The 18,766-nt window shown below is 40.0% G+C and overlaps 2 protein-coding genes across 4 annotated transcripts in view; one reads left to right on the top strand and one right to left on the bottom strand.

Annotated features, from left to right (window-relative positions):
* Positions 1-89: 89 nt before the first annotated feature.
* atp6v1e1b (ATPase H+ transporting V1 subunit E1b) lies at positions 90-8,688 on the bottom strand. The gene is made up of 10 exons (XM_005923597.2): positions 8,573-8,688; positions 8,385-8,446; positions 6,602-6,667; positions 4,985-5,094; positions 4,662-4,728; positions 4,468-4,557; positions 3,085-3,153; positions 2,787-2,881; positions 2,586-2,673; positions 90-634 (listed from the first exon to the last, which is right to left on the bottom strand). The coding sequence occupies exons 2-10, from the start codon at positions 8,415-8,417 to the stop codon at positions 572-574; spliced, it is 681 nt and encodes a 226-aa protein (XP_005923659.1). The 5' UTR covers positions 8,418-8,446; positions 8,573-8,688; the 3' UTR covers positions 90-571.
* A 2,774-nt stretch (positions 8,689-11,462) lies between these two features.
* si:ch211-214j24.14 (uncharacterized protein LOC559160 homolog) overlaps positions 11,463-18,766 on the top strand; it is an 8,529-nt gene continuing 1,225 nt past the window's right edge. Inside the window, exons 1-2 of one of the 3 annotated variants that reach the window (XM_005923594.2) lie at positions 11,463-13,300; positions 15,299-15,380. The gene's annotated coding sequence lies outside the window, so the exon portion shown is untranslated. The other 2 variants (XM_005923593.2, XM_005923595.3) reach the window with 2 other exon arrangements.

Here is an 18,766-nt window from a genome sequence, read left to right as displayed (position 1 = left end):
CATGACAGGAGGAGAAGGTACAGTTGATGTAACAGGAATAAATTAACTCTAAGATCATATCCAACCTTCAGTTTTGTTTCTACGGATTCCATTTTTGTATGTCTGTGCGAGCATATATATATATATATATATATATGTGCGATTGCCTGGAGCAGACACCTATTATCAACACAATGCTCCATGCAACCAATAATGTGGTGCAGAGGGTAATGAAACTGGGAAAACCGTGACACAGATGCTATGTTTGTCATGAAACTAATCCAGTTAGAGGACAACTTGTTTAACATCCAGCCAGTCACTCGATCCCGTCTTCCCTGACTGATCAGTGTAAACTGAGGCCCATGAATGGGAGCAGCAGAGCAAACCAGTGCTTACAGCTGTACACATCTGTAATGTTGAGTTGCAGCATCTATCATGTCCCTTAATGCACAGAAAAAAATACAGCAATACATCACACAACAACATCTTTTTTGCGTCAGAAATTTCACAGACATAAAGGAATGACGTCTTTTATATGACAAAATAAAAAATTAAAAGGAGTGTTTCTCTCTCTCTCGTACAGCAGAGGTTCTCAGTCCATAAACTTGCGGTTTGGGTTGGCACCGAAGAGAGCCACTCGGATTTCAGGCATCATCTGCAAACAGAGTGACAGGATAAGCCAACAACCATCATCTCAGAGTAACTTTCTTTATAAAACCGAAACCCCGAGAGGAGACATTTACATTTTTATTGAATGACCAAACATCTAAAATGAGAAGACGTTCAATTTACTCCTCACATATTTGAGAAAGTAAAGCTAGAACTAACTACAGTACTGTGCAAAAATCTTGAGCCCCTCCTAATTTCTTTATATTGACCCAGAAAAAAAAAAAAAAAAAAGTGGAAATACAGTAAATAAGGTAAAAACAGAGTTTGTACAACAAACTTGAAAGTCAGTATTTAGTGTGACAACCTTTATTCTTCTTCACAGCCTCAACTCTCTCTAAAGAAGTCTTCAGGAACAGTTCTCCAGGCCTCTTGAAGGACACTTAAAGCTCTTTTCTGGATGTTGGCTGTTAAGATGATCCCACACTGCTTTAATAACGTTGAGGTCTGGACTCTGGAGTCTGATCCATGACTGAAAATGTTCCACTGTGTGCTTCTCTATCCAGGTATGTTTTTGCTGTGTGTTTATGATCATTGTCATGTAGAAAAATGAAGCTGTTGCCGGTCAGATGCTTTCAGATGGTACTGGATGGTGGATCAAAATCTGATTCTACTTTTCTGCATTCATAATTGCATCAATTTTAAATAGAACTCCAACACCACTGACAGAACCTTCATTGTGCTTTACAGACGGCTGTAGACACTCTCTGTTGTACTTCTCTCCCGACCTCCTCCGGACATATACGATACAATTTAAACCAAAAATTTAAAATGTGGCTTCACCTCCATAAGACCTGTTGCCACTGGATTTTCAGTCCAGCTCTTGAGTAATTTGGCATAACTCAACCTTTTCTCAGTTTCTCTTTCTTAATATTAAGCACCTTGAGACTGTTATTTGGGACTATATAGTTTATCTGTTATATGCAGACAACACTGGTTCTTCCCTTGGGTTAGGTGTCCTTATGTGTGATTCACAGATTCTTGTTAAGTGGCTTAACAAAAAAAACAAAAAATTATCAGGTGCAGGACTGAAAATGAGTGAAAAAGCTTCCAATGTCCAAAGCAAAGCTTTGACAGAACTTCAGAAAGCCTGGAGAACTGTGGCTCCTTAAAAGCAAAATATAAAGAAAAATGGGTGGCTCGAGACTTTTGCACAATCCTCAACTTTTCTGTCACCTAACAAGCTGATTCAGCAAATTACTAAAATCGAAGTTAGAATATATGGAATATTCTTGAACACCCACTACTGTACTGACTTAATATTCCATCTGTCATAACTCTGCTCTCTGCCACCTCTGTAAATGTGCAATACTAATGAAAAAGAAACACTACAAAACTTGTTTTCCTGTTTTATTTACAGTTAATAGCATAAAGTCACTAAATAAAAACCGAGTAAAAAGAAGTATGTTACTGGATGAAGTGCAAGACCATTTTCTGCGACTACAGTGTAGTTTTACTGAATTTTTAGAAAATAAATAAATAAATAAATAAATATTGCTCACCTCTTTTAAACACACTGATATTAACTTCAAAATGAAAAACTAGCCTACAGCGAGACGGTAACTATCTTCATCCTCTTTATATTGGTAAATATAGTGACATGTCTCAAAGTAGGTAATGTTTATTTATTAAAAGCCTCAAATTTCGTCGAACATAAGCATTGTGTATCTTTTTAAAGTTTAAAACAGAAAAAATATTGCACTGAAAAATGAAGTTTGGTATTAAAGCAAAGTCATTTTTTCAAATGCATGTTAAGAATACTGTCTTACTTTTTCTCTGTTGCGTACATTTTAAGAATTTAACACCATGCCACCAGTGTGACGATGATTTAAAATGCAAGTTTGTTATATATAAACAGAATAATGTGCAGTTAGAGTAAACTAGTGCATTTACAATGTGTGAAACAAGAAAGATAAAATGATAAGATATGCATTTCCTACCTGCTGAGCCATGAGGTCCAGTCTGCTCTCCAGAGTGTTGGACACCTTGATCTTCCCGTCTCCATTATAGATCTCAATACCTCCAGACCTGCATGCAGAAAAAGTTTGACATTTTGATCTCAAATTAAGAGGTGGCTAAGTTTTCAAGAGAACTTCCCCTTAGTGATCACTGGTTTGTCTTTCAAATGTGATTCTGCTTACACGTCAGGGGAGAGGAAGTTATCCTGGTCAATGCGGACCTCAATGTTGTTCTTCACGGCTGCTTTATATATGGGAATGTTCTTCTGGATGGATGCCTGAAGGGTACAAGGAAGTTTGGGATGAGATTTCATCTGATACAAACAACTGGATCAGCACAAAATTTCCCATCAGTAACTGAACACGTATCATTAAACATGATAACTTTGAAACTGGGTTTTCCCCACACTGCCCACAGCAGGGCAGGTGATACTGCACTGCAGGGTAAAAAGGGTAAAGAGACACCTTCTGTTTTACTCACCTGCACCAGCGGTATGTCCTGTTTACGACAGCGAATGGTGACTTTGGGCTCCAGCAGCTGGTAAAACCCCTGATGAGAGACGGTTATTATGTTATTTTAGTTTTTAAATATCTGCATAGAATGACAAATATTTTTATATCATGAAAACCTTTCTGTATCATACAATAAAGTTTAGGATCAGCACAATGTAAACCCTCCAGAAAGTATATTTAAGGCGCTTCCACACTGGTTTATTAATCCCTAGAGGCTACCTGAATGCTTTATAAATAGTCCTGTATCTTGTGGTACCTCACAATTAAAAGATGGGATTTAACAAGAGCAGGGGCATAATTTCCAGGGGGGTTATGACCCCCCCCCCCCAATAATCAGACTCAACCAATATAACCTCCCCTATAAAATTATGAATTATCTTGCATAAACAGGCTGTTGATTTTTTTTTTTTTTTTTTTACTCATTTCAGGTATTACGAGCAAAATAGTTGCATGTTTCATCATCTGGGAATTTACCCAGATTTATTTATTTATTTAGACAGATCTTGTTGTTCAGCACAAAGTTATGCCAATGACCAAGAGGGGGAGGTCCAGTAAGTTTGGGCTGTTTTTACAGGACAAATTAAACTGGAGACAGTGTTCTTAGGGGATTATCCAGAGGAACACAACCTAATTGCATCCACATCCATTGTATTAGTGAAATACCACCGCATATTTACTAAACAGAATATAATTAGCTTATCTAATTGGCCAGACAAGATTGATATGATCATAAAGTCTGGCTGGTCTTCTCTACAAGATCACCTCTTCAGGTATCATCCCAGCTTTCTGCACTGCTGGAATCAGAAGGAGGAGATGCTAAATCATTGTCTTTTATTTATTTTATGATAAATTAGCTGAAGTGACTCATTACATAAATTTGAAGTCACAAGGTCAATAATTAAAAGGATCCACATGCATTGCAGTGGCAGGCAATCTGTCCAAAAATAACTGATGCAACTACGAGATATACAGTAACTAAGTAGCTGTGTTAGGCCCGTTTTTATTTAATAACTGCTGATATTATTGAATTTAAGCAAACGAAAACAACAAAAAAAAAAAAGCTGAAAACTCGGTGAAATCAACTTAATATGTCATTAAAAGTTTTATTTTTCACGCCAGAGGTAAAACACATTTGGACTTTATGCTGAGAGTGTGTGTATCCTTGTGTTTACAGTGCAGTGATGTTATTATGGCAGGGTCACAGCCCCCCTCTCACATTCTGGGGACACAAATGAGGATCCTGCTGCTCTAAAATAGCTGAAATCTTTTAGTACAGATGGAACTTGTTTTACAGAGTAAATTTCATTGGTCAGTGGGATGTTAGCGGGCAGGCCTCGGAGTATAAACCAACCTGTAAGATCAGTCCGTCCATAAGAGTTGAATACCTGGCCGGGTCTTTTGCAATGTTAGCGAGCCGCTGGCGAGCTTCATTCAGCATTTCCTGAGGGTACAAAAACACACCTGATCTCTTCTGTTTGCACTCTCAGCCGTGATATTTAACCAGCCCATCTTTCGTATGTATATAAACTGATGACAGAGACTTACCGAGATCATATCATCACGGGCCTTCAGCACCTTCAGTCGAGCCTGGTTCATCAGGTTAGACATCTGACTGTTAAGCAGACAAATAACACACACATTGGTCCTGCTTATATCCCAAAGTGAGACTGTGTTTGCTCTTTTCTTAACCCTGCACACTGTTCGAGGCAGGTCACAGAGGAGGTACTGTTGGGTGAAGTGGCTAAATAAAATTACAGAAACTCTGTCACATTACAGCCGTTTCTTTGTTCTTAAAAAGGCCAGATTGAAAGGAGGAAGGAAAGAAGGGATGGGCACGATGTGTCCTGTGATGTCTCGCCACGACTCACATTTTCTTCTGTTGCTCAATCTGCTTCTCTTTCTTCTCATAGTACTCCATTATCTTCAGCCTCTGGGTCTGGACCAGGCGGCCCTTCTCAATGTTGAACTCTTCTTCTGCCTGCAGGAAGAGACACAGGTAGCTCAGAGGAATTCATGGCAAACAGAAATCTTTTTCACATAAAGAATGACATGTAAAACGAATATTTAACTCTAATAATGTAAGAGAAACATGAAAATATTTTGGGAACCTCACTAAACAACGAAGGTTCTCACCTCTTCTCATAATCAGCTTTCCTTGCTGTAAAATAGTGCCTGAGGGCTGCTGGAACTTGTGGACCATCATATGTGACACAATGAGAGCAATCCATATCATCTTGTAATGCAAGCATGCAGCATCAGCACCACCTAATGGTGATTGACTGGTGTTGAAGTCTACAAGGGCTGCACTGATCACCCCTGAGGTGACCTCCAGCTTGCCCTGAAGTGGTTTACAGCAGGAACCTCCTAGCCTGGGGCCATAGCTCTCATCCGGAAAAAGTTGGAGAACCCACTCTGGGTCGTTGGAGGAGTTGGAAGAATGTCACAGTAAAGATGACTGTTGTGACAATGCTGCCAATTTCCCCTTCTGTTCACATTTCTACCCTCAGCTACATGATGCAGGTGACTTGTATGGTCACGAGCTCTGGTAGCGACTGAAAATAGAAGTTTGTAGTTACAAACTATTGAATGAGCTTCCTCCAATGGGTCTCTCAGTTCTCCCTTACAGATAGGTAGGTAGGTAGGTGGGTAGGTGGGTGGGTGGGGGGGGGGCAACACCAACACCACAAGTAATGGGGGCTGGAAGACAGTGTGGCTGAGGAGAGCATCTGGAAAGCAGCAGAACATGGATGGATATTCTTCTACTTTGGACTTCTCCCATCATCCGCCCCCTTCTCCACCACCCTCTGTCACATCAACCCTCTACATGTCCTCCTTCACTACACCCATGAACCTCCCACGAGGTATTTCTCTTTTTCTCCTCTCAGGTCCATAATCAGCATCCTTTGTCCAATATACCCAGTATCCCTCCTGTACACAATCAAACCATCTCAGCCTTGCCTCTCTAACTTTGTCTCCAAAACACTCAACCTGAGCTGTCCTTCTGATCTACTCCGTTCTAATCTTGTGCCTTGTTGTCACTCTGGCATGTTCATCTCTGCCACCGTCTCCAAATCACACATCACAGCAGCTCTCGCTACCACATTTCACTCTCTGCTATCTTTATGTCACAAATCACACTCGCCTCCAGCCGCTCTATGTGCACTGTCCGCTGATGGACGTTGCAATTTAAAAAAAATAATTGATTGCATATATTAGCTGGTTTGTTGCTTTTTTGTTCTCCTCTTAAGACAAAACAATTAAATAAATCTATGTAATGACACACAGTCTGATGGGGGCCAGGAGGCCTGATGCTTCTAAACATTGTCTTCATGTAATTAATGAACTTAAAGTTACAGGTGACCTTTAATGTCTGTCCACATAGTCCAATTCCCTGTCTTTCCTCAGCTTTGACTCACGAATAAAGACATAAAATCTATCCAGCCTGATATCTGTGCACAGCACTGTGTGGTGATGTGTTTTCATACCTTTGCATCAATTTCCTCCGCCTTCTCGTTTGCCTCCTGCTCGATGAAGGCCATCATGTGCTTAATCTGTGGATGGGAACAAAATATAACTAAAAACAAGCCTGTGTTGTATAAAAAAAACCATAAAATCTAGATCCCATAGAAACAGCTTCTTTGATTTTTATTTTCACTTCGCTCCAAATCCGATTTTTGGAAAATCTAATACACGTTAATCTTTAAACAACATTAGATCTGATCTTTGTTGATCTGAAGATATTTTCAGAGCCTCCAAAGACCCTCATGACAAATATACTTAGCTTATTTCACATTAAAAAAAAAAGATTTGCACCTAATGCAACTTGTGACTTTCCTTTCTAATGCAATACACTGGAAATGAAACTCATCATTAAACTTTTGGTAAAACGATAGCAAAGCATTAGTCTGGTAAATATCAAGATATCCCATAAAGATTAGTACATTTTACTGTGTGAGGTGTGTCATCTCTGGTTTGAGATAGGAAAAAGACACCTTCAAAAAAAAAACAAACTATAATTTTAAACCACGGGCTCACTGTTCAGCAACTCTATTAATTCAGATAATGAACTTCGTGTATTATTCCATGTAACCTGAAACTAGGAATTGAGCCCACGAAGTCATCAGGAAAGTGTCCACTGAGGTCACATAGGAGCTGTTTCCCCACAGATTTCTATACAACCATGAATCTTTTTGGGGGGTTTTGGCAGCCAGGAGAGTCGCCCTCTGATGGCCCACTACTAGAAATTCCACAATGGCTTCACACAAATTCTGTGTTTTGTACAATCTAGTGCTTAAACTTTTATACTTATGGTTTTACACATTTCTAAGATATAGCGAGGGACACTCATGAGCATTTCATATTGGACGGTGTCAGTATTTACAGTGTTGACCCTCCTCTGATTGACAATGAGCCATTCTTGACTTATCAGAGCTCAAAGTTCCGCTTGTCCTCCTGCCTTTTAGGAATCAATCCTCGATGGGATTAAGAACTGGGGAGTTTCCCTGCCACAAGATCCAAAATGTTACCATGATGACCGCTGAGCCACATAATTATCACTTTTGCTTCATGACTTGGTACCCCATGATACACGGGAAAACGTTGGCCTTTGAGAATGTGTTATCATATTTTCTGACACCAAATAAAAGTATCACATAGAAAAACTTATTAATCCATAACCCTTTATTGCCACTTTAATTGCTGTTTCAAAACTATTTAAACAACAGCAAAAGTAGCTAATATTAAGATTTGTTGAAAATTAAATATATTATTAATGTGTGTCAAACAGCCAACTGATATAGAAATCCCTGGTCATGGCAGTGTACAGTGGGAACTTTTTATTAGACTTATTTTCCATATTTGAGGAGATTTCCAGTGAGAACACGGTGGCTCACTCACTCCAAGTTCCTCCTTCTTGGCATGTGTTCATCATGTGATCATGCAGAGATGCATGACCCTCAGTATCACATCCTTAAGTCTCAGCTGCAGAAATAGCTGCTTATTTGGGTCCAAGTGTCAATCTTATGTTAAAAAAAAAAGCACCCCTTTAAAGAACAAATATTGTCCTCTAGGTGCCGTTTGTGTTTAATTCAGTGCTAACCCTACTGCAGCTCTCTCAATGTCATTCTCCTTTGACACACAGACTTCCTGTAAATCCTACAGCGGCTGAAAGCATTTTTCAGGTTTGTAACAGGCTAACGAGTCGCTTCTTTAACGAGCGAAAACAAGCGTTAAAATGGTGTCTTTATATAGGTGAAAACGGTTCATTACCTGCTTCTGTACGTCAGCATCGCTCAGCGCCATGGCTGCAGTTGTCAAAGATCCGCCTGGGCCTGCCGGAGAAAGTAAGAATTAAAAAATCACGAATAATAAAAACCGCTAAATGGAAACAGAGACCGCGATTACTCAGAAAATGAAATTAACCCCAACATTTAAGCTTTAAAGTGGCATTTATGTACCCGAGAACAACAGAGAAGACGGTTTGAATTAATCGCCGCAGTCGTGACTCGTAAAGATGTCTACGGAGGATCAGCTGATTTTCAGAGTCACGTGATGTTTACTTCCGGCGGAAGAGGTCGTCAAGTGCGAGGAAGGAGCGAGACGAGTGAATAAAGAAAAAAGTGGCTGTTTACTCAGTTTTCAACGTGTCACGGACACAGTGAAGTATAAACGTAACTATAACTTATCAGTTTTTAAGTTAGAAAGTATAAATATATTTATTTCTGTACATTATCTCTTAACAAAAATCTTTATTGCTACAGTTTAAAAAAAGGTTTAAGGTTGAGTTGATGTAACAATTAAAATGTTATATTTGTTATATTTTATTCATATAATAATGTTTATGTATTTCATAATAATATTGTTTGTAGTTGTTTTACTACATTTACTGTGTTAATAGTAGTTTCCCTTAGGATTTTCTCAGGATAAAGTTCTTATCTGTATTCTGGTTGTTTTTGTTTTTTATTTTATTAGCCTGCTACTACAGCTGTTTTAAATTATATGAAAAGGTTATTTAGAGTTGTTTATTTCTACAATATTACTGAATATTACTATAACTGTATTTGTCTATGCTGAAATGAGAAAAGTAAATACTAGAGCAGGGCGATATGGCCAAAAATATTTATCACGATATATATTTGAAAATTTGCGATAACGATATAACTGACGATATAATTGATGCGAGACAAAATACAACTCCACAACATTACTAGCGCAAAAAGACAACCTTCCATTTATTTTCACTTAAACAAGAAGCTGGTTTTTATGTACATTAAAGCTTTATAAAAATGTAACAGTGCAAATGCAAATTCCTTGCTGAAAGTTTAACCAAAAGGCATTTCCAGTAGAAATGGGCTGACATATCCTGAGCATAACCATGTATAATATCCACTGAAGTTAAAAAGAGGTGCTTTGCAACATTAAACTGCAGTGTGCAGTACGTATTTTTCGGACCATAAGGTGCACGGGATTATAAGGCACATTAAGCGAAACAAAGCAGTCAGATAAATCAAACTTTATTAAACTCATTCTTCTTGCTTCCTCCACTTCTGTACCATTGATTCATTAATGTTGAATTCTCTGGCAGCTGCTCTATTCCCATGTTGTTGCAGTATATTAATGACTAACCTCGTATTGTGGATGGATTATCTCAGTTGTTCTCCTGACTGAAGTTTGGTCCGTTTACAGCATCCTGCCATGCGATTGCATTTGTCTCTAACCATGAGGAACCTTCACGTTAACTTTTATAAGTGGAAAAGTGTTAGTGTTCGTCCTCCAGCTTCACTGTTTATGTTATGCTAACATAGCTGTGTCGCTAGCGATCACGTAGCACATCATTATATACCAGCTAGCCCAACTTCAGTAACCCTACAAACGTCACTGCTGTTTAGTTTCCTGTCTTCATTTATGTTGGAAGTGATAGCAGAGCTGTACGTTTGATTTTTTCAGAAATCTCTCAGTCAGAACATGCTATATCATGCTTAGGTAACTAGCGAAACTAGCGAGCTAACTTCCGCTAGCTTCCTGCTAACTTCTAACTCCGTTAAATGTAATAAATTTTGTTTTCATGGATGCCTGGATGTTAAACTTCATAGTTACACCTGGTAAAGCAGCAATGCTGATCGTTTTATTAAAGATGAAAGAATTTAGACAGTTTTTAACTCTCAGTGATGCTGCAGTGTTCGTTTGACCTGAAGCATACGGAGTTTAGGACCCAGATTACTCCCAGATTTAAGAGCATCTTAGTCCGACAAATACGACAATAACGACGGCCGCTTGCATGTTCTGCAAAAAAAATGTGCTTTGTCGTGTATCTGACGGACAAACACCAAACCAGTTCCACATCACTGAAGTTGCACCATTTTTACAAACCAATTCTGGTTCATCTGTTTCACTCAACAATCGGCCATGTGCGTATGAAAACAAAGGCACTGCGCATGGCGTTTTACTCATATTCTGTCGCGATATTTCATTTTCCTATCGTTGCCTAACATTATACCGGTATTACCGTGAACGGTATAATATGGCCCAGCCCTAGTAAATACCTTTATATTCCCTGAGGCATGTAAGAAAACACAAATCATATAATTATGTATTCTTTATGAGCTTTATTCGTATCTATATCACAATATGGCATCTTCAATATTCCAAAATAGGAGTTATGTTTTCGAATATACACTACCAGTCAAACGTTTGGACAAACCTTCTCATTTCTTTATTTTTACTACTTTCTACACTGTAGACACATACCAAAGACATCAAATATATAAAACAAGATATATGGAACAATGTAGCAAAGAAAAAAATTTGATAAGTAACTCTAAATATGTTTTATATTTGAGAATCCTCTAAGTAGCCACCATTTGCTTTGTTGCCAGTACTGCAAACCCTTGGCCTTTTCTCAATGAATTGAATGAATTCATGATGTAGTCACAGTTTTTACTTCACAGGTGTGCCTTGTCAGGGTTGATTTGTGGAATTTCTTGACCTTTTTAATGGGGTTGGGACAGAAGTCAGGTTGGTACACAGCTGGCAGCATTATTTGAAATTTGATTCTTGCTATAATATGAACTCTAAGTTTAAAAAAAAAAAAAAGGAAGAGAAATGACAGTCCATTGTTACTTTAAGAACTGAAGGTCAGTCAGTTTGGAAAATTGCTAAAACTCTGAATCTGTCCCCAAGTGCAGTCCCAAAGACCATCAAGTGTTACAACGAAACTGCCTAATTGCCTAATATGACAACAATTTTTATCATGCATCTAAAATCCCACCCAGTCCCACGGTGCAACTGACCCACAACAAAGGATGAATGTTCCTTATGTGTTCATGAGCAGGACAAAAATTCCTCTTCCAAAGCGGGGACCACGCCAGCCTTGTCCCAGGCAGACAAGGAGAAGCCTCCTATCCCCGTCTCGTCCCTCCACTTAGCTCGTCACATACCAGCCCAGCTCACACACTGCACTGGAGTCTGTCGCTCGATGCCACCGCGGCTCCCCTCGTGGATTCGCCCTTTAAGTAAACATTTACTGGCCAGAACCATCGTCCCGGAAGCTGACCTGGCTAATGGCCATGGCGACCCTCTCCCAACACGACTGCACCTGGTGAACAGCAGTGGAGACACTATTCACAAATGCAGGCAGAGGTGTACCTCTGCCCTGCTGTCGGAACCGGTCCATCTCCAAATGAGCCGTCGCACGCTACGATCAGGCAGCTGGTCCCTCTTTTCCACACTCGCCTTCACGCGTTCCTCTTCATATGTGGGGCCTCTCTCCATTAGTGCTCAGCCAGCTCACTTTTAATAGGTCCTTTAAAGAGCTGATAGGCCACCTCGGGACACACCCATGCCTCAGCAAGTGATCGCTATCAGCCAATTTGCCTAGCCAGTCCACAGTGGATTAAAACAATGTCATATAAAAACATGGAACACAAACAGAATAAATCATGCAAATAAAAACTACACTCATAAATAAACACTAAAATCAGAATAAAACCAATTATAAAAGGCAAATACAAATTCCCACTCTGTGACATAAGGGCTATTGGACCAAGAAGGAGAGTGATGGAGTGCTGCACCAGATGACCTGGCCTCCTCAGTCAACTGACTTAAACCCAATTGAGATGGTTTGGGGTGAGATGGACCGCAGAGGGAAGGCAAAAGTGCCACCAAGTGCTCAGCATCTCTGGGAACTCCTTCAAGACTGTTGGAAAACCATCTCAGGTTTTAATTGTGGTCTTCTTTGTTGGCATTCTCCTGTGCCATACTAACCTTTGTTTCCTCTTTCACTGCATTCTCTTTTCTTCTTGCCTGGCAGTTCCAACTTTAACATCCTATTTCCAAACCAACTCAAACATACTTCTGTAGAATAAAATTAAGACTTTATTGTGGTATTTTGCTTTCTTTGTATAAATGTTTAACAGCAGAGAGAAAGCAGAAGAAATGAGAGGATGAAACAAGATAATTACAAATACAGAGCTTTAGTGCCGTTTTAAAATGTAAAACTATAGTTTTTAGATTTAGATAACTGTATTTATCCCCACAGGGTAGTTGAGAGTGCAGAGTGGCATATACAGTTAAAAAGAATAAGTGCAAGGCAGATAAATAAATAAAACATGTTGGTGAAGTTGCTCCTTCTTTTATGAAGTGTCTTGCCAGCAGGGGGAACTAGAAGTTGGAAAGTTCTGGTTTAAAAATGGCTCTTCTCCCCATCTGACGTGCATTTTCCATTCTGTGCTCCTGCTGTGCACACTGTGAGCTGACTGATAATCTGCTGTTTGGACAGTGAACATAAAAAGTCCACAGACTGTTGACCTAAGCGAATGCTACTCACGCAAACATCTGCCAACCTTTAGAGACTGCAAACACGAAGATTCATACCTTGATTAATTCAGAGTCAGCTGACTTACAACATTTATCCTGCTTCACAGTGAAGTCACTGCTGACTCCTCTCCAGCCAGCTCTTATGTGATGGATTTGGGAAGTAGGGTGGCTCAGAGAGAGAGAGAGAAAAGAGAGAGAGAGCTAGACAAGGAGGGAGGGGGAGAGAGAGAGACTTTTGCACAGCTTGCCTACCTTGTTACTCCTGTGCCAGCTCCAGCATGCATGTCTGCCTATCTGTTGATTTGTGAATTTGTGTCTGAATGCACATCACACTTTGATCTCTCATCTAGCAGCTCATCGAGAGGACACAGGTATGCTTGGATCTCTCTCTCTCTCTTGTTTTTTTTAAACTTGCAGAAAATAAATCTTGGACTCCTCTACAGGATCAAACGTGAAGGAGTACTGTGCTCTGAATTAAGACTGTGATTTGATTTTGGGGGCCGAGTGCGTCTTTTAATGCTGTGAGCGTTAGAAGGATGATTGCAGGAAGGATAAATACAAGACAGAGAAATGGACAGGAGGTGTGTCTTATCAGCTCACTCTTCAACTTTGACATTGAAAGCTGACCTTTTATGAATATGCAATATCGCTCTGCCCCCATTGTGCATTAGCACAGAAAGAGTGCTTTAAATCTCCCTGAGCATTTGCTTTATCACAAGTCTGTTAGAGCTAGGATAGGATCAATGGGAATCCAATTACTCAAGTAGGACAGTAAGGAAAGGTGGAGCACACAGCAGCAAGTAAGGACACAAATGAGCTTTGCTGTCTGTTTGTGTGCATGCAGGGCTTAACATTTTTGTGTGGTCAACTTTAAGGCTGCACAGGCCCGCAGAGCCACAGTGTCTGTGTGAGGAAATATGGCAACTAGGACGTCTGGATGGCGTTTGCTCTCTAAGGAAGGGGTGGAGTTGAGGGGTTGAAAGCTCACTCTTTGAACTTTTTATTATTCTTTTTTGTTCTTTAGTTCTGACTCTAACTTTTGCAGTGTTTTGTTGGTTTAGGCAGCCTCAGCAAGGTTAATAAAAAAAGAATGGTGAGCTTTGCCACTGGCACCAGCTTGAATGATTATCAAGTTGGACCAAAAGAAGGAACAAAGGCCATGCCGACGAGCCCTTCACAACCTTCCTTCTGACCCCATCTAACGAAGAAGAGGTGTTGTTTCCAGAGGAGAGCCAAGTCAAATAGATATTTGCTGGGGGGGGGGGTTGTTTTGTTTTGGGGGTTTTTACAAAACAAGCTGCTGGTCTTGTTATTACAGAGATAACAAGACCTTCCACAAGGGGAAATTATGAAATTTCCCCTTGTAGGGCTAATAAAGGTGTATCAATGTCAATACACTTTAACAATAAACTGGTTGGCTTCTAATGTTTTTAAAGCTCACTGTAGCTTTTGTTATGATAAAAACTAATGTGTGTAATATATGAATTTACAATTTTATTCATTTTATGGTGTTTATTACTACAAAGCAGACTGTCCACAAGAACAAAAAAGACAATCCAGCCCAACATAAAGGATTTTAGTCCCCAAAACCTAATAAATGCCTCAAGAAATACATCAGCAGTGAGGGTACTCCTCTAAAATGAAAAAGTTTGTCCATTGCCTAAAAGGCTCCTATTGTTTTTACCCAGTCAGAGGTTTTATTGCACAAAAAAGTTACAAGCTGTTGCATAACAGACAGGAAAGGCCTTTCCTCTGTGAGGCAACACAAAAGAAACTGTCTTGTTTTTGAACTGCAGGTATGTGCGTTTAAAGCAGCAACAGTGAAGCAATCTTTAAATAAAACACATGTTCTTTACCAGATAGGAGGATTATTACTACAATAATACTATTTGCATTTGCAAGTTGTGTTAGCCTTATTAATAATGATCATATTTGTATTTATGTTTATTTTTCATAATGTTGTTCTTTTCAGCACCTTGTTTTTTAGCAGTTGAGGGTTTTTTTGTTGTTGTTGTTTTTACTCTCTGTGACTCCGCACTGTTCGTGTTTCTGCTCTTGGTTCTATTGTTATTGACTGTAAAAATTTCCCTCAGGATTGATACTTATCTTATCTTATAATTTTATTTCTTGTACTGTGGGAGATACGTTTTACCAGCTAATGGCTGAGAAACACAATGAGACAACAACACTCAGCTGAACCACTAGACAATTTCCTTATTGAAGTCATATTACGGTATAATAAACATGACATTTGATAGGCCTCCTTTGTAAAGATATCAACTGAAGGAAATTCCTCAGCTTTTCTACTAAAACTGAATCAAATTTTAACTTCTGCATCGCTAATTACCTCTATTTGTTTTTCTCTACAGCGATCCGCAACATGTAATACTGTGTTAAGTACTAATGTAACAAATTCAAGGTGTAGAGCGACTGTTAGAGGCTCATTAAGAGGTATGTTCTGAAATCAGCGAGACACGCAGACAGGCCACATGTTGTAAATGTGATACAACATCAGACAGAAGTGCTAAAAATATCTATTCTGGGACTGGCATGAGGGTGACAAATCTGTGCAGGCGAAGCTGAGCTGGGGAACAGGGGGGTCACCTTCAGTCTATGTGGCACATTTGGGCTGAATGCATGCGTACACAACAGTGCTAACCATTATTAAAAATGAATATTTTCTCCAAAATTCTGATTTCATATGATTATATATTAACATTTCCTTTAAATTTAGAGGTAGACTGCGACATAATCGTTTCCATTTCGTGTCACTACTCTCGCCCTATTCTCATGCCATGTGAAATCACTAAAAGAGCTGCCACTCTCGGGTGACAGATGGAGTTGTATACAGTGTCTAAACATAGTAAGATATGCAGGTCGAGGCTATAGATAGCCACAGACTGCTGCAATAACGACAAGCTAGTGAGCAACTTTTTCCAATCACAACCCTCACTCGTGTCAATGAGAGCACAGACATGTAAAATCTGTAACAGTAGCAGCCATGAGGGGATTCTGTGGCTGTGCTGCAGAGTATCAGTAACTACATGTCTTTGTGAAGACATGAGGCTGTGTTTTCCAAAAAGTGGGACCCACTTGGAGCGGTATGCTTTGCTGGCCTGTAGCAGCATGCACTGTAGTCTCTCTGTAGGTGTCCTTTATTGTACTACCACCACCACGCAGACTTTTAAGGGTGCACACAGTGGAAGAATTGTGATTCTAAATTCTAAATAAAGGCATCCAGAACAGTGAGCACAAATTTTGTGATTTAAGCTGAGACACGAGGTGCTAATCTGAAAATAACTGAGGTAATATGTAATCAGCACAGTCCACTTGGTAACATTTTGCATCACAGGCCTGGAAGTGGAGATATTTTTGTCCTTTGAAGTAAAGAAAATAAAGTTATGTCTAACATTAGCACCTTCATGACTTGTTTACAACTCTAAAAGAAAAAACTACTGTCTTGATCTTGAGTATGACTTTTGGCATATTCAGAACAAGTAAAGCTGAATAAACGTAGGAATTACCACCACTTAAGACAAATATTGTAGACACAGGGGTTGTGCTGGATTTACAGTTTTATTAAAGCACAAAGGTTTCCTAAGCAAAATGTACTTGAAGGTAAATACACTTCTGAAGAAGAGACCCTATCAGTGATTAACATGGGATTTCAATGCACTTATTTTAAGCTCTGTTTTATTTTTAATGCGTCATATACTCACCATCCACTTTATCAGGTACACCTTGTGGGAGCCTTTTTTCAGAGCTAACTTAATTCTTTGTGGTGCGGATCAAGCTAAGTGCTGTAAACACTCCTCACCAATTCTGCTCCATATTAACATGATAGCATCACACAGTTGCTGCAGATTTGTTGGCTACACCTCCATGAGGTGGATCTCCTGTTCCACCACATTCCCAACAGTGCTCGACTGGGTTGAGATCTTATGATTGAATCATCAAGAAACCTGCTTGAGATCATTTGAACCTTGTAACATGGTACAGTGGGGCAAAAAAGTATTTAGTCAGCCACCGATTGTGCAAGTTCCCCCACTTAAAATGATGACAGAGGTCAGTAATTTGCACCAGAGGTACACTTCAACTGTGAGAGACAGAATGTGAAAAAAAAAATCCATGAATTCACATGGTAGGATTTGTAAAGAATTTATTCGTAAATTAGGGTGGAAAATAAGTATTTGGTCACCTCAAACAAGGAAAATCTCTGGCTCTCACAGACCTGTAACGTCTTCTGTAAGAAGCTTTTCTGTCCCCCACTCGTTACCTGTATGAATGGCACCTGTTTGAACTCATCATCTGTATAAAAGACACCTGTCCACAGCCTCAAACAGTCAGACTCCAAACTCCGCCATGGCCAAGACCAAAGAGCTTTCGAAGGACACCAGGAAAAGTATTGTAGACCTGCACCAGACTGGGAAGAGTGAATCTACAATAGGCAAGCAGCTTGGTGTGAAAAAATCAACTGTGGGAGCAATCATCAGAAAATGGAAGACATACAAGACCACTGATAATCTCCCTCGATCTGGGGCTCCACGCAAGATCTCATCCCGTGGGGTCAAAATGATCATGAGAACGGTGAGCAAAGATCCCAGAACCACACGGGGGGACCTGGTGAATGACCTGCAGAGAGCTGGGACCAAAGTAACAAAGGTCACCATCAGTAACACACTACAACGGCAGGGAATCAAATCCCGCAGTGCCAGACGTGTTCCGCTGCTGAAGCCAGTGCATGTCCAGGCCCGTCTGAAGTTTGCCAGAGAGCACATGGATGATACAGCAGAGGATTGGGAGAATGTCATGTGGTCAGATGAAACCAAAGTAGAACTTTTTGGTATAAACTCAACTCGTCGTGTTTGGAGGAAGAAGAATACTGAGTTGCATCCCAAGAACACCATACCTACTGTGAAGCATGGGGGTGGAAACATCATGCTATGGGGCTGTTTTTCTGCCAAGGGGACAGGACGACTGATCCGTGTTAAGGACAGAATGAATGGGGCCATGTATCGTGAGATTTTGAGCCAAAACCTCCTTCCATCAGTGAGAACCTTTGAAGATGAAACGAGGCTGGGTCTTCCAACATGACAATGATCCAAAACACACCGCCCGGGCAACAAAGGAGTGGCTCCGTAAGAAGCATTTGAAAGTCCTGGAGTGGCCTAGCCAGTCTCCAGACCTCAACCCCATAGAAAATCTGTGGCGGGTGAGTCCGGTTGCTCGGCGACAGCCCCAAAACATCACTGCTCTCGAGAAGATCTGCATGGAGGAATGGGCCAAAATACCAGCTACTGTGTGTGCAAACCTGGTAAAGACCTATAGTAAACGTTTGACCTCTGTTATTGCCAACAAAGGTTATGTTACAAAGTATTGAGTTGTATTTTTGTTATTGACCAAATACTTATTTTCCACCCTGATTTACGAATAAATTCTTTACAAATCCTACCATGTGGATTCATGGATTTTTTTTCACATTCTGTCTCTCACAGTTGAAGTGTACCTCTGGTGCAAATTACTGACCTCTGTCATCATTTTAGGTGGGGGAACTTGCACAATCGGTGGCTGACTAAATACTTTTTTGCCCCACTGTATCTAAGCCTGCTGGAAGCACCCATCAGAAGATAGGTACGCTGCGGGTGTAATGGGTTGAACATGGTCACTATCAATACTCAGGCTTTTATGTTTAAATGATTCTCAGTTGGTACTTTGGGGCCCAAAGTTATACCATAAATAATATAAAAGATATAAAATATCCCTCTTTCCATGTTTATACAAAATTTTGACCCTGGTGTGATATTTTGGTGAGTCTACCTGAAACTTTGTCCCACCTG

This window comes from Haplochromis burtoni, unplaced genomic scaffold, assembly GCF_018398535.1.
Source record: "Haplochromis burtoni strain Fernald_Lab_line unplaced genomic scaffold, NCSU_Asbu1 Contig_49, whole genome shotgun sequence".
NCBI classification, from domain to species: domain Eukaryota; kingdom Metazoa; phylum Chordata; class Actinopteri; order Cichliformes; family Cichlidae; genus Haplochromis; species Haplochromis burtoni.
The sequence above is the reverse complement of the archived record's forward strand: the minus strand, read 5'-3'. Positions and strand labels throughout refer to the sequence as shown.